The sequence below is a fragment of the Chrysochloris asiatica genome, unplaced genomic scaffold, assembly GCF_000296735.1.
Source record: "Chrysochloris asiatica unplaced genomic scaffold, ChrAsi1.0 scaffold00045, whole genome shotgun sequence".
Taxonomy (NCBI): Eukaryota; Metazoa; Chordata; class Mammalia; order Afrosoricida; family Chrysochloridae; genus Chrysochloris; species Chrysochloris asiatica.
Window position 1 is genome coordinate 7,382,920 of NW_006408563.1, and position 26,685 is coordinate 7,409,604.

Genomic DNA, 26,685 nt, shown 5'->3' on the forward strand with positions numbered 1-26,685 from the left:
GCAGGTAGCTACATGGACAGAGACACAGGCTGAATGGGTATGGGAGAAAGAGTTTGAAAGAGAGTATTTATACATGGGCATTTACCTTTCCTGGATATACAACTATGGATGTTGTAGAGCATACAGAGGGAAAATGATAAAAACTTCTTAGACATTATCAAATATCTTAAGGCAATGAGTTGCTGGACATGGGGGCTCAGGACCACAGTCTCAGGAGATACCATGGTCAGTTGGCACAACACAGTACACAAAGACAATGTTCTAAATTCTTATTGTTGAGTAGTGTCTAGGGTCTTAAAAGCTCATGAACCACCACCTAAAGTGAAGCTATTGGTCTCTCCACATGCAGAAGAAAGGAAAGTGATGAGAACTCAAGAAGCTTGGCATCGACTAGTCCAACAGACGAATGGAAAATGTTAACATCAGTCTCCAAGACTCTGAGACCAGAAGAGCTAGAAGTTCCCAGCTACCACTACCAACTGTACTGAAAGGGATCACAGTAGAAGATCCAAGACAGAGCAGCAGAATATGTGGAACAAAACTAAAAATTATTAAAGAAAAGAAAAAAAGACCAGGCTTCCTGGTCAGAAAGAGACTGGAGGAACCTGAGGCTATAGCCCTTGACACCCCCTTCAGATCTCGAAAGGAATTCACCTTTGTGGCCCAACATTCAGCCAAGCAGGAGATAGGTATACAGGGGGAACAACACTAGTTAGGTATGCTCACCATGGAATGGTCAACCATTCAAAATTCAAAGGGTAACATTTACCCAAGGACAAATTTGTTAAGTGATGGGAAGGAGGGTGGAATAGAAATAGGATCCACAGGGAGGAAGTGGGATAATGTTACATAGAGTAGATTGCAATCATTGAGATAAAACAAAGTGTGTGACTTGTTGAATACAAAACTGATGATCTTGTCTGTAAACCAACACTCAATTCACAGCAAAAAGTTAAAAAATAAAGATATGAAAGGAATACACAAGATAGAAGGAACACAGAGAGTCAATGTAACAAAAAGAATTGATTGAAGTTCAACCATTTCAAAAGGTAGAATATGATAAAAAAAAACTGATGGTAGTGAAGGAAGAAGTCCAAGCTGTACTGAAGGCACTAGCAAAAAATGGCTCCAAGAATTGTTGGAATACAAATTGAAATGTTTTAGCAAACAGATGCAGCGCTGGAGGTGCTCATTCACCTAAGCCAAGAAACTTGAAAGACAGGTACCTAGTCAAGTAACTGGAATGGATTCATATGTTTGCCCACTCCTATTCCAAAGAAAGGTGATCCAGTGGAATGTGAAAGTCACTGGAAAATATCATCAATATCACATGCAAACAAAATTTTACTGAAGACAATTCAAAAACAGTTGTAGCAATACATTGACAGGGAGCTAGCAAAAATTCAAGTAGGATTCAGAAGAGAACATATAACGAGGAATAACACTGCTGATGTCAGGTGGATCTTGGTTGAAAACAGAGAATACCACAAAGGTATTTACTTGTGCTTCCCTGATGATGCAAAAGCATTTGACTGTGTGGATCATAACAAACTACATGTAACAATGGGAAGAATGAGTATTCCAGAACACTTCATTGTGTTCATGAGGAACCTGTGCATAGACCAAAAGCCAACTGTTAGAACAGAACAAGGGGATATTGAATGATTATTAAAGTCGGAAAGATGTACAACAAGGCTGTATTCTTTCACCATACTTATTCAATACATATGTTGAGCAAGTAATATGAGAAACCGGATTATATGAAAAAGAACGTGACATCAGGACTAGAGAAAGACTCATAAACTATCTGTGATATGTTGATGACACCTTGCTACCTGAAAGTGAAGAGGACTTGAAATATTTACTGATAAAGATGAAAGACAACAGTCTTCAGTATGGATATATCTCAGTGTAAAGAAAACAAAAATCCTCACAACTGGACCAATAAACAACATCATGATACCTGGAGAAAAGACTGAAGTTGTCAAAGACTTCATTGTACTTGGGCCCACAATCAAGTCATGGAAGCAGCAGTCAAGAAATCAGATGACAAGTTTCATTAGGCAAATCTGCTACACAAGATCTCTTTAAAGTATTCAAGAGCAAAGATGTCGCTTTGAGGACTAAGGGGAGCCTGACCCAAACCACAGTATTTTCAATAGTCTCATATACATATAAAGTTGGACAGAATGAATAAGGAAGACAACAGGAGAATTAATGCATTTGAATTATGGTGTTGGTAAAGTGAAATACTGAAAGTGCCACGGACTGGCAGAAGAGAAAACAAATCTGTTTTGAAAAAAATACAGCTAGGATGCTCCACAGAAATGATGATGGTAAGATTTCATCTCTTGTACTTTGGACATGTCGTCAGGAGGCACCAGTCCTGGGAGGAGGACATCATGCTTGGAGAAATGGAGGGTCATAGAAAATGAGACTCCCATCAAGATAGATTAATACAATAGCAGCAATAATGGTCTCAAACCTAACAACATTTGTGAGAATGGCTCAAGATCAGGCAGTGTTTCATTTTGTTGTACACGGGGTCACTCTTAGTCAGAACAGACTCAATGGCAGTTAGCAATAACATCCATTGCTGGTGAGAATGCGAACTGGTAGAGTGCTGTGGAAAACAGTATGGCAGTTTCTCAAAAAACGGAAAACAGAACTAGTACTATCTGCTGTTGTTGCTATTGTCTCCTACTCAGCCAGTATGATAAATGGTATCTTGACACATAACAGAATATGAATGGAACTTGAGTAAAATAAGTCAATCAAAGAAGGACAAATATTATATAACTTCATTTATAAAGATAAGAAAAAGCAAATGAATAGAGAACAAAGTTTATTAGTAATTTCCAGATGCAGAAGGCAGGAAGAATGGAGGAGTTAACAATGATGGACAAAACTGCATCGCTTAAGGGCTGTGCTACATAGCTGATTATTGTAGTTGCTGTCAAAAAGTTGTACATCTGTAAAAAATTCAATAAGCAAAAAGCTGCGTAACAGGTATATTTGCAACAACCACCACAACCAAAAATGAGCAATTAATGAGACCACTTTTATACAATCAAATACCTCATCAGATTTGGTTCTTTGGTTTAGAGGTTTAGGGTCACGGTTTAATAGGACATCGAGTTAATTTGCCTAATAGCATTTTGAGTGCTCCTGCGCCTGGAGTCTTAAAAGCTTGCAAGAGGCCACCCAAGATACAAATGTCCTCTATTTACCTGGAGCAATAGAAGGAGGAGAGAGCCAGAAGTAGGAAGAATATATGGAATGTGTGGCCAATTGTCTCCTTTGCCATATAACCGGAACTAGATGGTGCCTGACTATCTTCACTGAACATTTTGATCAAAGATTCTACAGAAGAATCCTGATCAAAAGGGGGGAAATACAGAAATAAGAATTTCAATTTCTCACGGACTCCTTACTTCCTAGAGTTAATGGGCTTGATGAAGCCCTGAAACTACTGCAAAACTCTTTTAAGAACTATCTATAAGGAATCAAAGTGATAATAGCAACTTAAAGGATTATATAGGAACATATATGGGACACCGAATATATAAACAGTGGAGGAACAACTCAGAAAAAGAGGGTGAGATCGTTGCACAATTCAAAGAATATACACGTACAGTGCAACTGGTGTTATGTTTAGCTATATACATTCTCAAAACAACAAAATAAAAATGTTAAAAATGATACCAAGATCCCAGGAAATGTGGATGAGGCACTGACCACGGGCAGCCTTGGTAGTGCTGTTGTTGGTACAGTTATTCTACTGTAAAAAACAAATAAATCCTGCACAATAGGAAAAAAGAATGTAATCAATGTCACTGAAAAATATGTGTAGAAATTGTTGAATGGGAACCTGTTGTGCTATATTCATTTTCACCATAAATATAATAAATTCACTGCTACTGAGTCAATTTTAACTCACAGCGATCCTGTACAAGGTTTCCAAGAGGTTGCAAATCTTTAAGGAAGCAGAAAGTCGTTTTCTCCCATGAAGTGGCTGGTAGGTTTGAACTGCTGACCCTGCAATTAGCAATTCAGTGTTTATCCTACAGCACCCACCAGGGTTCCTAAAAATATAATCTTTTAAAAAGATTCCTAATTTTTAATTGAATCATCCAATGCATACCATATTAGATCATTTACAACTCAGAAAGCATTTTGACATAAAATGACATAAAACTGCACTTATTCAACACAAGATATAGCTGTTCTAGTCCTGGTGTTGCACTCTAGGATAAGCACTGGACTGCAAGGTCAGTTTGAACAGCGAGGTCAATGGTTCAAACTCACCAACTGCTCCTCAGTAACCCTATACAGGGTCTCTATGAGTCAGAACCAACTCAACGGCACTTAACAACAACAAATATTTTAAAACTAACCTTGAGTTTTAGATCCTGAGTACTGGGACCCAGGTAGTACAATGGGGAAGGAGAAAAGGAGGAAGAAAAACATATTTCTCCCTTCTTTCGCACAGAACTATGCAGTCAAGTAAAATTTAAGCTAAATGTATTTGCTGAATGTCATTTGTATAGGTAATTCAACCTAATATAATCCTTGTGTGTGAGGTTCCCAACTGTAAAAGTAATCAATTTAACTTTACTTATTAAGCTTCTCCAGTAAGCCAAAGAGCTAGTGATAAGAAAGAAGAGATTAAAGTCAATATGCTTGCCCTTACTGCTCAGCATAAACAAACAAAAAGTGTAGTGCGTCACCCAATAAATCTATATGAAAGATTCCTTTAGGGTCAAACACATGTTATCTACAAGAATCAGACAACATTACAGTCATTAAATAAAATGCTCCCAGAGCAGGGAGGGAAGTATTTCAAACTGCAACAACAGCACTAAGGAAACAAAAGAAGCAAGAATAAGAATGACTACTTCAAGATAAGGCTGTTGGTAGTACAACACTGAAGCATGCAGTGACTATCCTAAAGGCTAGCAGTTAGAATCCACCACATGAGAAAAGATCTGATGAACTGTTCCCATAAAGATTACAGCCTAGGAAACTCTACAGGGCAGTTTTACTTTGTGATATTGGGTTGCTGACTCAACAGCACACAACAGAAAAAACTTTACGAAAGAAAGGCTAAAAACTAAACAGGTAGGCCTGAGCCAAATTCTTTAGAGCCTTGTACATGTCATGGTACGAATTTTAGAAATTCCTAGAACAGCTAACTGGTTTTGGAAAGGGTATTTTGGGCACATTTTTGATATGACACTGATATATTAAAGGACGGTTTGGGTTTCAGTATGGAAGGAAATTATTGCAGTAATCAGGCAAGAAATTAGGCAGTGACATTGGAGGGGAAAGGCTGTAGAGAAATATTTGATTATCAGAATTTAGCGAAACAAAGAAGATTTAGAAGATAAAAAAACAGATTGATTGATATCCAAGCTTCTCCAGAGACACTGGGTAGATACGGGCATCTCTGATGTACACTGAAAACAAAAGAGACACAACTACGAAGGGGAGACAAGAGAAGAAAAGAGGAAGAGTACGAGGTGGTCTGTTCCATTTCAAATGTGAAAAATGTAAGATTTTTGAGGGACATTAAGTATAACTTCTCAAGAGATTTGTTCTGGAAACAAGAAATTTGGGGGGGTGTAACTTATAAACAGTATTTGAAGCCATGCATATCGCTGAGTTGAGACTGTCCAAAGAATAAGCAAATTAAGAAAGAAACAAAAGAAGAAGAAAATATTAAAAGTTCAAGGCCAAACACTTAAATGTCAGCATTTAAGAAAGGTTTTTAATAAAGAGGAATATTCCAAAGAGACTAAAGAGTGTCCACAGTGGTAGCAGGAAAGCAGATGAGTGTGTTGAAACAATTTTTTTTAGTTTCAAAAAGAGAATGATCAATAGTGACAAACAGAAAATAACAGTTAAAATAAAAATTTCACAGTGTCCATTAGATTTGGAAACCAGAAGGTTTTAAGTGGCCTTGATTAATAAGTTTCAATGGAGTTGCAGAGGCAGAAACCAGATATTGAAATAAATAAGATACCCTCCAAGTCCACCCTACCCCAAAATGCACTCTAGACCCTACAACTAACTACATGGATTATGTTATTCTAATAGCTACAGTGCAGCTTATCATACCTAACTATTAGGAAGAAAACAATCTTCCACCTAGGGCACACCAGTTGTCTGACAGACCCTTACATCTTAAAAGGGAGCCCTAAGGGTCGCTGTGATTCAGAATCAACTTGATGGCAGTGGGTTTGGGATTTGGTCTTCTTGAGTACCCAAATGAATTTCTAATTGGAAGAATGTGTGCCAATATGAGAAAACAAAGAGGGGGAAAAACTCAAGTAACCTTGAGATGAAACATTTTGGAACAAACATCCTAAAGGCAGTTAGTTAGTTGATCAGAGTGAGAGGCTGTGTCTGGAGTGGCTGGGTATTTTTAATTGCCTTGTTTTTCCTTCTTTGTCTAAATCTAGAGATTTCTGACAAGTTCTAAGCTCTTAGATACTAGTTACCATAACAGCAAGGCAGTAAATAAATTTTAAAATCAAAGCTACCAAAGCAAAAGTTAACATTATCAGTTTCAAAACATAGTATATAAAATGTATAGAAAATAAAATTATCCATGAACATTATGAAAAATACACAAAGGAAAGGTTTATATGCTAAGTAAAAAGGGAAAAAAAAGACTAGGAGGCTAAGAGATTCAAAATCTTTTTTAAATGGGGTTTGAATTACATTTTTCTCTTCCTTTACACTATGTTAACCTAATGCTTTCCTTGCTTATGTGAGCTTTTTTCCTAAAACGAAACTCAGTACACAGTTCAATCAACTTATAAAAACATGAAATCTAATTTTCTCTTTATATTTTTATATTCCATAGCATCTATTTGATGCATGTTCTTATACCTCATGTCTTGCATTAGATTCATGTTTTGCTAAAAATTTCAATTTTACCTTTAGCAAAAATTACTTGCAAACATTATCAATAATATTATTACAAGTCTATAAAAATTTTATAGCTTCTGAACAACTGCCAAAAGGGTAAAACATTGATAATAGAGAAGCCACTGAGTAGTTGGTTGCTTGTTGTTAAGTGCAGTCAAGTCAGATCTGACTAATAGTGACCCTATATAGGGTTTCCGAGGAGCAGCTAGTGGGTTTCAGCCATCAAACTTGTGGTTAGCAGTCCAGTACTTATCACACCAGCAATCCAGTAAGTTGCTTCAGAAACTTTTTAATTCATTAGTGTTAACATGATTTTATTGTTGCTAAGTGCCATTGAGGAGTCCTGGTGTGGTGCTGTGAGTTAATGAATCAGACAGCAAAGCTGTTTGAACTGCAAAATTGGTGGTTCAAGCTCACCAGATGCTCCTTGGAAACTCTATGCAGGGTCGCTAAGGGTTGGAATCAACTTGATGGCACTAACAACAACAAGTGCCAGTGAATCAGCTCTTACTCATAGCAACCCTGTATAGGGTTTCCAAGGAGCAGTTGGTGGGTTTGAACCACCAACCTTACAGTTAATAGCCCAGTGCTTATCATACAGTGCAACACCAGGACTCTATAATACAATTTATAGCTACCTAAAATGTTTAAGGAGCTCTGGTAGTGTAGTGGTTACGAATCTGGCTGCTAAACTCACGGTCAGTAGTTCAAAACTACCAGCTGTTACATGGGAGAAAGCTGAGGCTTTCTGTTCTCGTAAAGATTTATAGCCTCGGAAACCCTATACAGGGTTGCTATCAGTTGGAACCGACTCCACGGCACATAACAACAACAACAAAATGCATTTATTAATGTATTATATTGATACTATTCAGCTTGATGATGCATCTTATATTTTCATTAAAAGAGATATGCTTTTTATACTAGGAATTATAGGAATCACTACCAGTAGTACATCAGGTAAAAGAGAAAAAAAATTTAACTAGCATTTCATTATTATATTGAAGAATTCATATGCTCTCACAATTTGCATTTTTTAATGAGCATTATTTTAATAATGATAAAAATGTTCATTGATCTTAACAGGGTTTGTTGTTTTTGTTAAGTGCCATTGAGTCAGTACCAACTCATAGCGACCTTATGCACAGCAGAACGAAACACTGCACAATCCTGAGCCAACCTCACAATTGTTGCCACGCTTGAGTCCATCGATGCTGCCACTTGGCCAATCTCGTTGGGGGTCTTCCTCTTTCTCTCTGACCCTCCACCCTACCAAACATGATATCCTTCTCCAGCAACTGCTCCTTCCTGACTATATCGAAAGTATGAGCGACAAAATTTGGCCATCCTGGGCTCCAAGGAGCACTCTGGCTGCACTTCTTCCAACACAGACCTGTTTATTCTTTTGGCAGCCCATGGCCACCTATTATATATTAACTTTGATCTGAATCATGTAAAATTTTCACTTGTTTAGAATAAAGACTGAAAACAAATACAAAATTATCATTTTGGCCATTACATATTGAAAAATTAAGATCAAAAGTCTTGAACTGATATTAATATATTTGGTGTTTAAATGGCTTAACTTGGTAGTTAACTATTGACAACAATGAGTAGATTTTAAAAAGTAAGAATTAAAAATCTAAAAAAAATAAAGTCTTGACTGAGACTGACAGAACTCAAACCTTGGGTCTGGCACAAGAATTGTCTGACTTATAATGTGGTCACTATGAGCACAATATATGCTGTGTACGCTCAAATGTGAAGTACCCAATGCAACGTCCAGCACATAATAAACAGTTAAATACACTGTAACTTTCATTCAACAATATTGATAGAAGTGTTGTTGTTAGGTGCTATCCAGTTGGTTCCGACTCAAAGTGACGCTACACACAACGGAACAGAACACTGTCTGGTCCTGTGCCATCCTCACAATTGTTACACTTGAGTCCACTGTTGCTGCCACTGTGTGCATCCATTAGGGGCCTTCCTTTCTGCTGAACCTCCATTCTATTCGCTGACAGAATTATAGGGAATATTTATACTTTCTTATTGCTACCTCAAAATTTCAAAGCTTTTACAATGAACATACATCAAAAATCTATATACTTGTAGAATTTCAGTTGTATGTTAAAAAAATTATAGTGACATACATATAACAAAACTTATAACATCTCATCAATTTCTACAATGGCTACACACTATTTTTAATTACAATCTGTTAAAAAGCCTTTGGTTAAGTGAGGAAAGCAAAATTTTAATGATCTTATCTGACACAAATAGTTAGCCAAGAGATCTGAAGTAACTAATGACTTTCAAGAGTCTCAAGGATAATATTTACCAAGTATAAAACTAACCTAAAAAATAAAGAGTATCATGAACTGAAATGCTCATGATAAAAAGCAATTTGTTTCCAGTCGGACTACTCTTAAAATATTAGGCTATTATTTGGTTGTTTAAATGATTATATATTCCTGACTGGTTTTCTGTACATCCAACAGGAAAAAAAAAACACAGAGGGAAATACTGCTGAATGATGATGCATGGACGGGATTGTAATCATTGCAATGAAACAAAATACCATAGGATGAGTGTAAAACTGATGTTCTCTCATGTAAACTATCACTCAATTCACAATAAACACGTTAAAAAAATTTAGGCAATTATAAATACAACATATACTAGTTTTACTTCAAGATGAAACTGGTTATATAATTAAAATACAAATTATACAGTTACTAATTAATGTTAAAATTCAAATAAAAATATAAACAGTAGGTTCTTAATATCAAAGACAATAGAAAAACTACCTTGCAGTTCTGTAGTAGTCGTATGAGATGTTCAAAGCAATTACTGTTAAGAAAAATGGCCTGAAGAACAGGCCTATCTGTGCAATCTAACATGGCTGTGACAGTATCTAGGAAAACAAAAACAAAATTATCCATGTACAAAGTGGAAGATTTGGGATTATTCAAACATTTAATCTCATATTTTTAATTTAGGCTTTTCAGCTGACAAAACAGATATAAATTAGTTATAAATAATAGAAAATAAAATCTGTACTTTTACTTGATGGGGAAAATGAACATTTTTATGCTTTAATTACTTATTGTATTGAACTTTTTACATATGAGTGGTAGATATTTCCTAGAGATTTATACAGTTGTTCTTCCATTGTAAGTCTCCACTTAAAACCAACTTGCTAGTAATCAGCAATATCTGAGTACATTTGGCAATAGCCTCATTTACGTATTATTAAATGAAAATATGGTCATTATGAAAATGGTGCTTATGTAATTAATCCAATTTGTTTCATGTTTTCCTCATTTCTCTGACTGAAAAGATATATCCATCCAGAGATCAAGGGATATCTCAATTGGGTAATAGACTACCACAGTTACTAATTTAAAAAGTTTATTCAATATAGACTCAAACTTATTATAACTTACAAGCTGTAATAAAAAGATGATAAGATGTTATACAATACACAAAATAATAGAAACTAAATAAGTCTTATTTCCCTACAGAAACGTTATAATGGATCATTAAGTTTCCAACCAAGATTCTGATGTCCAATATTAGCAAATTAGACACCACATACACAATCATATAAAAACAATTTTTAACGTCTCTAGAAGTTATAGATATATAGCCATCAAGATAGGTTATAGATAGATGTGGTGCTGATGAGTGTGTGCTTGTGGAGTAGGTTCTGATTCACAGCAACCCTGTGTAGGGTTTCTGAGGCTGTAAATCTTTATGGGAGCAGAAAGCCTCATCTTTCGCCTATGGAGTAACTGGTAGATTCGAACTACTGACCTTGCAGTTAGCAGCCCAGTTCATAACTCACTACATTACCAATGCTCTTTATAGATAATGGTAGAATAGAAAGTGTATTTAGTTTCTTTTTCCTTACTTGAATTTCCTAATTTAGCTGTTTAGTTAAGTGGCATCTAGTCACTTATATAGGGTTTCTACGCCTATACATCTTTTGTTGTTGTTAAGTACTGTGTAGTCGGTTCCGACTCATAGTGACCCTGCACAGGGTTTCCAAGGCTGTAAATCTTTACGGAAACAGAATGCCTCATCTTTCTCCCGCAGAAGCACTGGTAGTTTTGAACTGCTGACCTTGAGGTTCACAGCCTGACTTGTAACCACTATGCTACCTATACATCTTTTTTGTTGTTGTTGTTGTTAACTAAGTACTGTGGAGTCGGTTCCAACTCATAATGACCCTTCACAGGGTTTCTGAGGCTGTAAATCTTTACGGGAGCAGAATGCCTCATCTGTGTCCCACTGAACTGTTGGTAGTTTTGAACTGCCGACCTTAAGGTTAGCAGCCCGATTCGTAACCACTACTCTACTAGAGCTATACATTTTTAGAGGAGCAGAAAGTCTCATTTTTCTCCTAAGGAGCAGGTGAAAGGCTCAAACTGCCAATCTTGTAGTTAGAAGTTAAGTGTTCCCCAATCTAGTTGTAATGAACATATTTTAAGGAGTCCGGGTGGTGCAGCTATTAAAGCACCTGGCAGCTAACTGAAGGATGGTGGGAACCTACCAGCCACTCCACTAGAGAAAGATGAGGCAGTCTGCTTCCATGAAGATTTACATTCTTGGGCCTATGGGGCAGTACTACTCTATCCTTACTGAGTTGTTATGTGTTAGAATCAAAAGCAATGGCTTTGGTTTTGTTTTGATGTTTTACTTGTAAAATAAGGAATTACCAATTAATAATATCAGCATCTATCAATCCACTGGGTGAATACAATAAATATTAGATATACTGGTGAGAGTTTACATAACAAAGACAGAGACATATAAGAGAAGAGTAATACAAAACAAACAATACAAAGAGAGATACAGAGGAATAAACAAAAGATGTACAGAGAGAATTAAAAAATATATATACATACATACATATATACAGAAATAAAAGGCCATTTAAAGGTGGGATAAATGTTGTAGTGATCTCTACTGATAAGTTATATTTGTTGTTAGGTGCCTAGGAGTGGGTCCATACTCAAAGAGACACTATATAGGGTTTTCAATGAGCAGCTGTTAGATTTGAACTGCCAACCTTGTGGTTAGCAGTCCAGTGCTTATCCTACAGCACCACACCAGGGCTCTGAGAGTCATACAAGCACAAACAAAACTATACGTGTCTTTTTGTCATAGGATAAAATAATATAAGCAGTACTTTCTGAAACTTTACTTTTCTTGGAGTTTCAAAATCATAGCTGACTTTGTTCTTAACAATGATGCTTTTAGTGGTTTCAAAAAGAAATATAAAATTGACAAATGTTTTGTTAATATGTATTTTTACTACAATAAAAAATGAAGACTATAGAGGCACAACTTTGTCATTGTTACAGCAAAGATTAAGAAATCAAATCTATGCTATTATTTTGAAGCCAAAGTATCTAAATTACATCTAAATCAAACCATTAATACTTTCTATACAATTACCTTCTGTTCCAAAAGGAGTAGAGAATATGACAGTTAAATCAGAAAACTGTCTTTATGTAATACTCACTCAGCATCTTGATCTGTAGAGCTATGAATCGACTCTCCCAATGCCTGGACCTCCTCTGATTAGGTAAAGCTGAATGATCTGAATTTAGCAATTTAAAATAGTTCTCCAAAATAGTGCTGGTTTCCACTTGACGCTGGTCAGAGCTGCTAGTCAGAAGGATATGCACCACTTCGGTAAGGCATTTCAAAGTTAGTTCCACCTTCCTACCTACTTCTTCTGGACCTCCATCCTCCCAAGAATCACAATCGGCCAAAACTCGCATAAGGACTTCCATGGTGGCTGGAGAAATCGCTTGCAAAGCATTCTTCTAAAATATTAGAAACAATAAAAATGAAAAACAATCCTAACTGACGTTCTGTATGTTTGCAACCACAAAGAGAATTTGATAAAGCTAAAGACACTTTTTAAAGATCAAAATACATTTTAAGAAACACTTTAGCAGACAGTATTAGTGTTTTACACATATTAAATCTTGCCTTCCTCAATTACAGAACCAATTTTGTTCAGGGTAGCAATCTGCTCACCTAGAAAACTCACTTTCTAAACTTGCAGCTAGAAGTGACTATGTTACATAGTTCTCTGGGTCTAGGATATCTGGCAACAGACTATGGAGAGGGCATCACTTTACAAACAAATGGAGTAGAAGCTGTGTCCTTGGTTCTTCAACATTGCTACTACATAAAATGCAAAAAATAATATCAGGAGGCTTCAGTTTATGGAAAAATTTCATTATCTTTTAATTCCATTTAAAGCCCCCTCATACTTAGAGTCACCAAAATACCATGAGGAAACAAACACAAGAATAAAAATAGCAAGCTACAGAAAACAGAGCAGATATATTCAAGAACTTAAGGCCCTCAAATCAATCTCACTGAGTTATTGTACTTGTCCAGAACTGTCTGCATCTGGATGTCTAACGCAAGAATTAAAAAAAAAATCTCAACTTGATTAAACCTCTGTTTGTCAGATGTTCTGCTGATTACAGTATATGCATCCTAACTGATACAGACATGAGGTTGGTTATCATTCTACAAACATACTTCCAAACTGTATACACAGAGAAATAAGAAGTTACATAAAAGCTGGAAAAAAAAACCTTACTGTTCTAAAATTTTAATACATAATGAATCAGAACATAGTTATTCAAAAATCATCTGAAAATAAACACTAAAGCCACCAGAACTTACTATCAATAACCATCAATATGAAAAATAATATCAATAGCAAGTACTACAATGGACGAAACTGCTAATGGCCCACCCGACATCCATTCTCCACTACTTGTTTACTAATATAACCCCTGATTATTTTGATGGGTACATAGCTACCTGGAATATAGATTACATTTCCTAGATTTTTCCCTTTAAGAAGGACCGAGGAAGCTAGTTTTACCAAGCTTTTTAACTAGAAATATTTGCAGTCATAAGACTGAGTCTGTCCAATGAAGTCAGTGTATGTCAACTTTTCAGCACGTCCTTAAAAAGATAGTTGTCATATTAACTGTGGTTGCTTATTGTCATTATTTTTTTATCTTTTAATAGAAATAAACATTTAATTTAACCTGTTATGGTTTTAATATTAACTATTATTTACAGCATAACCTAAATCTGTGATTTACAACTATGGTTTTTTGTTTGTTTGTTTGTTTTTACAACTATGTTTTTTAATTTGCAACACAGATACAACTGTGATTTAGCTAATTCTGCAGGTACTTTACTATGTGTTTTACATATATTATGTGCCATTTAGTTTTCATGATGATCCTATAAATGTTACTATCGCCATATTATAAAAAAGGAAACTAAAACACATGTAAACAATCATCTATGGTCACACTAGAGATGGGCCTAGGATTCAAACCTAAGTCACTCTTGGCTCCAAAGCTCTAGATCTGAACACAACGCAAAACTGAACTGTATTGATTCTGTAACAGATCTAAACAACAAACATGACAACTGGAGGGCCAGACATGATTTTGGCATGAGATTCCAGTCACTGGACTTCAGTATCTCCAATCTTTTTGCCAGACCATTCCTCCTTTAAGATCTTAAAATTATCTAAAAAGCTGTATGTTGTTGTTGTTTGCCGTGGGGTTAGTTTCGACTCACAGCGACCCTGTACAGGGTTTCCCAGGCTGTAAATCTTTACGGGAGCAGAAAGCCTCATCTTCCTCCTGCAGAACAACTGGTAGTTTCGAACTGCTGACCTTGCAGTTCACAGCCCGATTCGCAACCACTACGCTACCAGAGCTCCTTAAAAAGCTGTATACTGATACCATATTCAACAAGCAATTTTCTCACTTTTATGTAGATCTAATTACAAATAGGACTCCTGGTGTGGCGCTGTGGGTTAATGCGCCAGACTGCAAAGACATTTGAATCGCAAGGTCAGTGGTTCAAGCTCACCAGCTGCTCCTCAGAAACCCTATACAAGGTCGCTATGGGTTGGAATAGACTTGAAGGCACTTAACAACAACAATTACCAATAGGCCCTGACCACAAAGGGTTTCAGATAAAATGATACATTAGCCTGTTATTTGATTTTCATGTGAGTTTTAATTGCTGGAGGTCTCTCAGTGTTTGGCTGCCCCTATGGACTAAGAGGAGTCCTGGTGTGGCACTGTGGGTTAATGTGCCAGACTGCAAAGCTGTTTGAACTACAAGTTCAGTGGTTCAAGCTCAGTCGCTCCTCGGAAACCCTGTATAGGGTCACTATAGGTCGGATCCGACTCGACGGCACTTAACAACAACAACAACAACATGGACTAACAAGAATGGGTCTCTGTGAGGGCACAAAGAGAACAGAACATATCTGGCTTCCCATTGCTGTTGTTGCTGTTAAGTGCTGTCTGATCAGTTCTAAAATATAATGACGCTGTACAGACAGTGTTAACGAGGAGCGGCTAGTGAGTTTGAACTGCTGACCCTGCAGTTAACAATCCACTGCTTATCCTATAGTGCCACACCAGGCTTCCCATTAGTCAATTTCATTCATGTATATTTATTCTTCTTTTCAGTAGTGGAGATATGGTGGAAATGGGGAGTTACTGACTTAAGAGTGTCAACTTAAGCAAACTTAAGCTGAAAATTTAGATTCTGTTTAGCACTCGCTCACTTTAAGTAGACTTTTATCTTCCATGAGGGTAAAGAGAAGAATGCAAGCCAAATAGGGAATCTGGCTAAGTATTAAAAAAGAGGCAGGATGAAAAAGAAAAGAAAAGGGAATGTCAGCAGGACTCTGCAAGATAACAGGATACAAATGTAAGAGGGAATAAAAATAAAGAGAGGGGGGAAAAAACTCCACTGAGTACAAAAACCCCTGAGAAAAATGTAACAGGAAAAAAAAAGACAGAAGGAAGCTTTAGCAGTACCAGCTGACAGGAAACTCAAACTCATAATGGCATTCACATGATTAATGCTCAAGAAAATACGAAGGACTTTCAAAGAGTTCTTCAAAAAATTTCATCACTTTATGTATGTCATTTTTCCATAAACTTTATGAAGTCCCCTGTAGATTTAAATTGGGTATTTTGAATATAAAAGATATTAACTACATATATAAAGTCATCTGTTTAAGAAGTTCATTTGAAAAATTAAGGTTACACTACTCCCTCAAATCTCCAAACTAAACAAAATGTGGTAGATAAAAGTAAGTAGCAATTCCCTACTGCTATAAAAGTTCCTGACAAGCTATACGATTAAAAGAACCTCATGAGAGGCTCTTGAACACAAACAAAGGAAGTATTAACCTCCCTGATGGCTTCCTGAAGGTCAACAGGATTTCTTACAAGGAACCAACATAAAAAGGTGTATACCTAGAACATTACTGGTATAATTTTATATGACTAAATTAAAATTAATTTAAAAGTTGGTTGATAAGCTTTTGAATAAAATTTTTATTTAAACATGTAATTTGGAATAACAAGATAAAGAACATGGTATTTTAAAATAACAGACGCTAATAAACATTTAGGAAAAAAAAAGAGGTAATTTTCATTCTGAGAACAAAAGAAAGGCCAACAAATTAAAAATTAAAATTAAATTGTCTACATCTAGAGTTCTTAACCTGAGGTCTAAAGAAGTCAAGAAAATTATAATGGAAAAGAATTATATATTTATACTAACTTTTAACTGAAAATTAGCATTTTCTTCCTTTTTAAATGTAAGCAACAAGCCACAGTAGTGTTATTGTGGTTAAGTCAGTTCCGACTCTTATCGGTCCTCTGCAGGGTTTCTAAGGAGCAGCTGGTGGGTTTGAACTGCCAACCTTGTGATTCATAGTCCAATACAGATCCTACAGAACCACATAAGGAATCCACAATAGTATTAGGAGTCCCTTACACCATTTATGCTACACTCATCTCTAATTTGAAATTACATGAGTTATTAATTAGATTTGGTGCTAGAATATTTTATGTATTTAGTATGTTATAAAAAAAATACATATTACTATGTCACAAATTTGTTTTATTAATATTCTGATAATTGTATTTCAACATAATTGGTTTCCTTTATGATTTTATGCATTTCACTTTATGCTTTTAAAAACATTTTGAGAAGGGTTCAAATGCATGAGACTGTGCAGTGAATTATTTAATATGTCTCTTCTAATCAAGTCTTTGTAACTCCCCCCAAATGACTTTTTCCTGATGGGTCCAGGTAAGAGAAGGGGGGTAAGATTCTGGTAGGAATATAAGGTTCAGAAATGAGTGACTATTAATAGGGTTCACTGTGATTATAAAGACTTTGAACTCTAAAGAGGACCTTGGTCAATTTTACCATCCTGCTAGGTATAATTGAGCCATCCTAGTGATGCTAGTGAGCTGTGCAATCCTTTGCTGGCCTAACCAAGCTTCCCTCCATCTGACCTCCAGTTCTTGGATTTGCCAGCATCCACCGCCTTGTGAGGATTCCTGGTGTGGTGCTGCAGGATTAAGCACTTGACCAAAAGGTTGGTTTGAACCACAAGATCAGTGCTCCAAACTCATCAGCTGCTCCTTGGAAACCCTATATAAGGTCGTTATGAGTCAGTACCGACTCGACAGCACTAACAACAAAGCCTTGTGAGTCGACAGCCCAATTCTGTGTGAGTGAGACAATCGTCCAGAATAACATCTGAACTACAGATATGGAACTTGCCACTTTCCACAACAGTGAGTCACTTCCTTGATGGCTGTGAGATCTGAGATGTTGCATTGAATTTCAGAACCCTGGGGTAGAAGGGAGATACTGAGGCAAGGAGTAGTGGTTGGCATTAGGGATTATGGAGTGGTATAGCACTTGAGGAAAGCACATTTGGGATGTCTTTAACCTCCACTTCAAAGGCACCAGCCCCAGAATGATCCTTCTAAAAGAAATTATTGTTGCAGGCTGTCAAAGGAGTTTTTGGTATAAAAAGTGCTAAGAACCTTTGATCCAAGCTGTGCAGTTTAAGAATATATGTAGATGATTTTCTTTGAGCTATTACCCCATTGTCAGTGAGTAGTTACACTCAAAGTTTACTACAGAAAGCTTATGAGTTGCTCAATTAAAAAAAAACAAATCACATCACAGGATTTTCCTTTTTATAAATAAAAACACTAATTGGGTTTGTTGGTGGGGGGAGGCATACAATTTAGTAATTAAACTGGACGGAAGAGTGACTAAATTAATGTTGATGTTGTTGCTAAGTGCCTCGTTGAGTTGGTTCTGACTAATAGCAACTCTATGCATAACAGATGGAAAATTGCCATTGTCTAGCGTCATCCTCACAGTCATGTTTGAACCATTGGGGGTTTTCTTTTACCCTCCACTGTCTTTCCCTTTGACTCTCCTCCCTGAGAACAAGTGCAAAGTACCAGAGACGAAGTCTCAACATCCTGGCTCCAAGATCACTTTCTCACCATACTTCTTCCAATACAGATTTGTTTGTTCTTCTGGCATTCCATGGTACTTTCAATATTCTTCTCCAACATCATAATTCAAATGCATCGGTTCTAATACTGTCTTCCTTATTCATGTCCATCTTTCACATTCATAGGATACAACTGAAAATACCATGGCTTGGATCAGGCACACCTTAGTTCTCAAACTGATATCCTTGCTCTTTAACACTTCAAAGAGATCCTTTGCAGCACATCTGCTTAAAGCAAAAAGTCCTGTGATTTCTTAACTGCTACGTCCTTGATCGTGAGCGTTGATTATGAATCAAAGCAAAATGAAGTCTTCGACAACTTCAGTCTACCAAGATGTTATTCACTGGCCCAATTGTGAGGATTTTTATTTTCTTTACATGGAGGTGCAATCCATACTAAAGGCACTACAGTCTTTGAATTTCATCAGTAAGTCTATATTATCTACCTATCAGATTATTAATGAGCCTTCCTAAAATCCTGATGTCACACTCTTCTTCATATAATCCAGCTCCTCAGATTATTTTTTCAGTATACAAACTGAATAAGTAGGGTAAAAGAATACAACCCTGGAACATACCTTTCCTGATTTTAAACCGTTCAGTATCCCCTTGTTCTGTTCTGACAACTACCAATTGGTGTATGTACAGGTGCCTCATGAGCACAATTAAGTATTCTGGAATACCCATTCTTCACACAGTTAAGTGCTTTTACACTATCAAGAAAGCACAAGTAAATATCTTTCTAGTATTCTCTGCTTTCAGTCAAAATTCATCTGATGTCAGCAATGGCATTCATTCATTCCACGTCCTCTTCTGATCGGGCTTGAATTTCTGGCAGCTCCCTGCTGATATACTACTGCAAACATTTTGAATTATCTTTATCAAAATTTTACTTGCATGTTGTAATAATATTACTCAATAATTTTTGCAATCTGATGGGTACCTTTCTTTGAAATGAGCACAAACATGGGTCTCTTCCAATCCGTTGGCCAAGTAGCAATGCTCCAAATTTCCTGGCATAGATGAGTGAGAGCTTCCCGTGCTGCATCAGTTTGCTGAAACATTTCAATCTGTATTTTGCCAATTCCTAGAGCCTGTTTTTCACCAATGTCTTCTATGCAGCTTGGACTTCTTCCTTTGGTACTTCTTGAAATGGCTAAGCATCAACCAACCGTTTTTGGTACAATGACTGTGTATTCCTTCCATTTTCTTTCCATGCTTCCTGCATCATTCAATATTTTGCCCATATATTTTTTCAATACTGTAACCCAAGGCTTCAATTTTTTCTTCAGTTCCTTCAGCTTGAGAAATGCTAAACAAGTTCTTTCCTTCTGGTTTTCTAATTCTAAGTCTTTGCACATTTCATTACAATACTTGGTTCTGTCTTCTTGAACTGGCCTTTGAAAATTTTCTTTTTAGCTCTTTAACTTCCTCATTTTTCCAGTTGCTCTCCTTCTGTACACTACAGAACAAGTTTCAGAGTCTCTTCTGACATTCATTTTGGCCTTTTTTTTTTTTCTTTTCAGTCTTTTTAATGATCATTTGTTTTCTTCCTATGATGTTTCCTTCCTAGCCCACCTCTCCTTCTTCCTACTCTTAGTCTGAGAGCTCTGCTGAAACCAGTCCTCCATGGGTGAACCTGTTAGTATTTTAAACCCCGGTGGCATGGTTTCCACTACACTACCCACAACTCTTCTGGTTTTCAGTCATTCATTCGTGTCTAATGCATCAAATCTGTTCTTGAATTGGTCACTAAATTCAGGTGGGATACATTCAAGGTCTTATTTTGGTTATCATGGACTGGTGTTAATTTTCTTCAGCTTCAGCTTGAACTTGCATATCAGTAACTAATAGTCTTTTCCACAGTTGGTCTCTGGTCTTGTTTGGCTGATGATATTGAGCTTCTTGATTGCCTCTTCCCAAGGCAGTTGATTTGATTACTGTATAGCCCATCTGACTAGGTTGTTTAAAAAAGGTATATGCATTGAATAAGTAGCTGGTTTTGCAAAATTGTATCTTTCAATCTTCAGCATAGTTTCTATCACCAAGACTGTATTTCTAACTATTGATTGTTTTTCTTTGTGTTCAACTTTTGCATTCCAGTCACTAGTAATTATCAATGAATCTTGATTGCATGTTTGATCAATTTCAGACTGAAGAAGTTGGTAGAATTCTTCAATTTTACTATCACTGGCTTTAGTGATTGGTGCTTAAATTTGAATAATAATAGTATTAACTGGTCTTCCTGTAGGTGTATGATAATTATCCTATCACAAACAGCATTGTACTTTTAGATCTTGAAATGATTTTATGAGAATGAATGTGACCCTATTCCTCTTTATTGTTCCTGGCATAGTAACCCACACGACAGTCTAATCCAAAATGGTCAATACCAGTCCACATCAGCTCATTAATGCTTAGGATACTGATCTTTCTGCTTTCCATTTTAATTTTGACAACTTCCAATTTCCCTACATTCATACTTCGTACATCCCACATTCTGAATACTAATGAATGTCTGCTAATGTTTCTTCACATTTAGAGTAGTAGTGCCACATCCACTGTACTGCTAATTGGAAGTTCAGTGGTTCAAACACACCAGCTTGTCCTTGGAAACTTTCTACAGGGTCACTATGAATCAGAATGAACTGACAGCACTTAACAACAACACATTAGTAAATAAAGAGCCTGGAAGCTTTGCTCCATTCATGCCATTAAGATTAACTCTGCTTTGAGGACAAAGTTCTTCCCTAGTCATATTTTGAGTGCGTTCTAACCTGAACGGTTCCTTTTCCAGAACTCTATCTGACAGTGTATCTGACAATGTATCAGCATTGTCTCTGCTGCTATTCATAAAGTGTTCAGGGACTAACCATTCTGAAGTAACCCACCTCTCCTTCTTCCTACTCTTAGTCTGAGAGCTCTGCTGAAACCAGTCCACCATGGGTGTACCTGTTGGTATTTTAAACCCCGGTGGCATGGTTTCCACTACACTACCACAGCAACACACAATCCACCACAGTATGACAAACTGACAGACAGACAATAAGTGGGACTTAATTGATACCTTTTTGTAAACCAAACTGCTATAGTTTAATTTCATTAAATGGACCAATAGAACTAACTTCCTGTATACGTTAAAGTAAGAACTAGTAGTTGTAAGCTAACATAACAAAGAATTTATCATTTGAAAAATAATTCAAACTTACCACTCAAAAAAAAAATTCACAGTACATTACTTAAAAAAATCAAAATAGGATGCTCACAAAAAGCAACAAAAATGTTTAAAATGGCTACTTATCCTGTAATTTTATTATTTGCATTAATATTATTAATTGAAGTTAATAAAAAAAGTAACTAAATTTGTTTTAAACAAGATATAAAATCAGAGAAATATTTGTATGGTTCATAAAATTATTAAAAGACCAAAAGTAAATTACATAATCCATAGAAAATCTCAATTTATAAGTTCTTCTCACTACTAATCATTATTGTATATCTAAACTTCCAATGCTTTCCTTACCTGCCCACCGGCTACAATGGCTCCAAAAAGATGTAATAAGCAGCATTTAAGACTTTCCTTGAGATGTTCACTTTCCTGAAAACATTCTGTTAATAAAATAAACAAGTAAGTTAAATTTCTCTTTCACAATATGATTTATCCCTAAGAAATATGTGACACTGAAGCATGAAGATCTATTTGTGAAAAGGATAAAATCCATTTAAGGCAAGGTTGATGTGTGCTTTTTAATAGGCAGGGAAAACATAATCAGATAGTAGTTTAGATTCCTCCTTTATGTTCTCATAATTTTCCATATGAAGATATCCGTGCCCCACCACAACCACTTAGCAATTAGCAATCAATGCCAAAAGTTAAAATTTTGCCTAAAGTCCCGTACTTAGACAGAGACATCGTCTGAATGGGTAAAGGAGGGAAATATGTTAAGGTACTTGACTGTTTTGTGGACATTGGTTTCTCCTGCCTACTAGTGTAGTATAGACATTTGAGTGAGATACAAAGGAATACTGGGAAATAAGGGTAACACAAAGCTTGTAAGCCCATCTTCAGCCCCTATACCTGATTGGATTATCTAAAAGGGTACTAAAACATATATCCAGGAAAATAGGCTTCTTCTTAAAGCCTTTGTAGAGTATGGGGCCATAGGTAGAATTCTACTAAGGCGGGACATTCACAACTGAAAAGACATGCAGACCAACCTGGATAGGACACAGGAACAGAAGACACTTCTTTAAAGAAAGGTGGGGGTGGGGGTGGGGTAGAGGGGTGGAGGGAGGGCTGATAGAGCAGACTGTTTGGCTGTGACAATATCAAGCAAGCTGTTTGCCTTGGAGCCATCAAGACAAGACAAGTCAGCCCACCAGGTTAAACCCCTTTCTAAGACTGAAACTCAAAGGGAATGCATGAACAAATGAACAATCTTGTAGGCTTGTTGATGACTGTCCTGGTCAACTGATGAGTGGAAGTGGGGGAAATGCAGCAATGAAGACCTGGGCTGAGTCTGGCCATGTCCCATAGATATCCGATGACCTTCAGATGAAAGAAGAGGAAGGGCTGGTTGGTTTTCAGTTCAGTGAGATGTGTGAACTCCTGAGTCCAAGGACACTCACCTAGCCACCGGGGGTTAGAGTAAAGAGTGAAGCAGCCAGATTGCGAGCAGCAGGAAGAAGCTGAACTGCAAGGTGGAGGTGATGAACGGGTATTTGCCAGCCTTGGGGATGAGGAATCTGGTAAAGGGCGTTCAGGCAGTGCTGAGCCTCTGTTAACAGATGCCCAGGAACCATGGCCCCACTTTGGGAGCGAGCCGATTGGCCTGCACTCTGCCTGCCTGATCATCTCCACCATGAAGGACAAGCGTGTGACCCGCTATGAGATAAAGGAGAACACTAAGCAAGTCTTCACCAAATTTGTAGATAAGGGAAAAGCCACTGTTCGGTTAAAGGAGCTGGCTGTGGATATATGTCTAAGCCAATTTCAGCAGTTTAAAGGGTTTTCTGTCAGCTATGAGACTAGCTCACCGAGGTTGTGATATTGAAACACCATTTTTAACCCTCACACCAGTGAAGACTTCAGACTTCGAAAATTTTAAACCTAAAATGGTTATCACCTCCAAAAAGGATTACCCTTTAGGCAAGAACTTCCCATATTCTCTGGAACATCTTCAGACTTGTTATTGTGGGCTTGTCCAAATTGATACGCATGTTCTTGGCTTAAAAAACCTTAGGAAATTAGACCTGAGCCACAACCATATAAAAAAGCTTCCAGCTACAATTGGAGATCTCATCTACCTTCAAGAACTTGCCCATAATGACAACCACTGAAGAGTCCTTCAGTGTAGCCTTGTGTCAGTCTACACTCCAGCAATCCCTTCAGAGTTTGGATCTCTGCAAGAACAAAAGTGAAGCACTCCCTATACAATTTTGCCAACTCCAAGAACTTACAGATTTAAAATTTGATGATAATGAACTGATTCGATTTCATTTTAAGATAGGACAACTGAAAAACCTACATTTTTTGTCAGCATCTCAAAATAAGCTTTCATTTTTGCCTAGTGAATTTTAAAAGTTATTACTTGGATGTTTTTAGAAATACATTTGAACAATCAAAAGTCCTATCGATCATAATGCTGCAAGCACCATTAACTTTATTGGAATCTTCTGAATGAATCGTGTTAGATAATAGGATTCATAAGGCCCTCATATCATTCCTTTCCACCTTTGCCAAGATTTGGATACTGCAAAAACCTGTGTTTCTGGACGATTCTGTCTAAACTCTTACATTCAAGGAACTACTACCATGACTCTACATTCTGTTGCTCACACTGTGGTCCTAGTGGATAATATGGGTGTACTAAAGCACACCTATTATCTCTTATGTCTGTTCTCTAGCCTGCTATGCAAATTCCTCTGATATGTTAAAGGAATAGGGGCTACCACAAAAAGAAATTTCATTTACTTCCAGATCAGTTTGGGACTTGTCCAATTTAATAGTGCCAAATTGGGCAAAGGGAAAGAATGTTATTCTAACATTTTAAATCTCTTGATTAAAAATTTATTATACTAAACCTAACAAAATTTTATTTTTGGATTTACTTTTTATCAATTTTCTTCTTAAATTTTAATTAAACAAATTGAGTTGGTATGCAGAGAGTATACTTTGGGGAAGGACTAATGTTCTAAATTATAGTGAAAACTCTTTTGAAATGAAACACAAAAATATGTAAGTATACTATTCTTTATATTTTTCAGGCATATTCTACATATGAGATTTATATTCACTAAGCATAAAGTAGGAGTTGCTTTGGGACAGACTTAAGCTTTCATAAGTTTTATAATATTTACCACATAATTGCTGTTTTGATTTCTAACCTTTTAATTTTTAGAACTGGAAAATGGCTTTGAGATTGGGTAGCAGGAGAAAAATACTATTTTGTATTTGGGTTTTTTCAAAAAACATCTTTTTAGCTGTTAATAATTTATTATTATTAAATGTTTTCATTGAAAAAGTATCAATAGATCAATGAGAACTATGAGATTTGAAATAGGGAAGAAAAATTAGAAAAGAGGGAACCAATTTGAAATAATCTTGGAAAACAGAATCTGCAAAACTATTCCATTTCATTCACTCCTACTGCTTAACAAAGGGGAAAAGTTACTACAGAAAATTCACTGAAGTTAGCATGTTATCATTGTTTGGGTTAGAGGTAAGGAGAGGCCTATATAAAATTATGACTCTAGTATTATAATATACATTCTCCCTTTATCTTCCCTAAAATGCTTTTATGTGGGACATGTTCTCCCTTAAATATTGTCTTAAATATTATTTTTATTACAACATCATTTTATATAATAGCCAGAACATAGTTTCTGTTCACAGCCAATTACTGAACTAGAGTAGTAATATTTCAGGTGAATTTAAATTTGTACTGTCAGTGTTAGTGGTCAAATTCTAACAACAACAAAAAAAGAACTATATTCTTAAGATTTTTTTCACTTAAAAAGTATGTATGTGTATTATGTATGTGTTAAGTAAAAAGATCAGCCCATTAAAAAAAAAAAAAAAAGAGTGAAGCAGCCAGGCAGCCAGATGGTCTGAAGTGGGCGAGGCATGACAGAACTCCCAAACTAGCAGACAGTACCCATCTGACCTAGTTTGGACAGCTTGCTGACCAGAACTCAATCAGATAAAGACATCTGATAGAGGGAGCAAGCATAAATTGCTAACAACTGGATTAACTGGACCTCTGCTTATGGATGAACTTGCCCAAAATTCCAACCAAAAGGTAAGGTTTCTTCATATCAAGGATCAAGCTTGGCAATTCAGTACTCTGGGTTGACAGGGACGGGCAACTAAGAAATTAGCTATCAAAACTGGGGGGCTATAGAGGCACGAAGTGGCTGGCTTAAAAGTTTTCAACAGGGAGTTTATTTTCAGTGTGTAGGGGAAGACAGAATGCCCACTGAATAGTTTTCATCTTGTCTAGATGGGCCTTGTAAAAGAAAATGGGAACAGGATTCTTTCAATTCAATAGTAAGTGTTATCATGACTAACTGTGAATGTCACAACTGTAAAGGTAGAAGTTTTGTAACATAAATGGGGGAGTAGTTAATCTTACAGTCCAGGAACAGAAGAGCCTAGGACCATCAAGGAAGAAGAGCATGAGCATCAAAGGAGAAGTAGTGACACCAGAGATGGAGGCAGAGATGATGCCATAGAGAGAGAGAGCAGCGGAGGACTCTAAACTGTGGAAAGAGAAGACTGTGTGCTGGCAGCTAGGAGGCAGGCTTGCAGAATGTGCCCTTTGGTTGTTTAATGATTATATATTCTGAGTGTTTTTTATACATCAAAAAAACAAAGAGAGGGAATAGAAGTAAATACTGTGAAATGATGATTATAATAATTGCAATGAAATGAAATACGACACGATGAGTGTAAAACCAATGTTCTCCCATATAAACTATCACTCAATTCAAAATAAAACCTTTAAAAATAAAAAAAAGGAATTTATAATTAAAAAAAACAAGTACTTTCAGTCATGTTAAAATAACACACAATAGATATGCCTTCCTGATATAAACAAATAGAAAAACTTAACGAAAATAATTTCCAGAGACTGGGTCACAGGACTGTGACAAAAAAGAAAGGAAAAATAAAGTGTGTACACGGATCACTTCAGTTTCCTGCTTGAAGACACTTCTGGACAACTGCACAAAAAGAGTGAATCCAAAGAGCCTGGCTATCTTGCTGAGTTGAAGAGGCTAAAGATCTTAATCAATGCAAAAAAGCATACAATTTTTTTTTTAAG

The 26,685-nt window shown here is 36.5% G+C and overlaps 1 protein-coding gene and 1 pseudogene across 1 annotated transcript in view; one reads left to right on the plus strand and one right to left on the minus strand.

The window, feature by feature from the left end:
* Positions 1-26,685, minus strand: part of NBEAL1 (neurobeachin-like 1) — a 244,930-nt gene that overhangs the window by 147,821 nt on the left and 70,424 nt on the right. The window contains exons 8-10 of the mRNA XM_006862026.1: positions 21,885-21,970; positions 12,470-12,776; positions 9,747-9,853 (exon numbers count right to left, since the gene is read on the minus strand). Coding sequence (XP_006862088.1) covers positions 9,747-9,853; positions 12,470-12,776; positions 21,885-21,970 — 500 coding nt within the window. The remainder of the gene's footprint in view (positions 1-9,746; positions 9,854-12,469; positions 12,777-21,884; positions 21,971-26,685) is intronic.
* On the plus strand, positions 22,050-24,306 carry LOC102825723 (annotated as a pseudogene).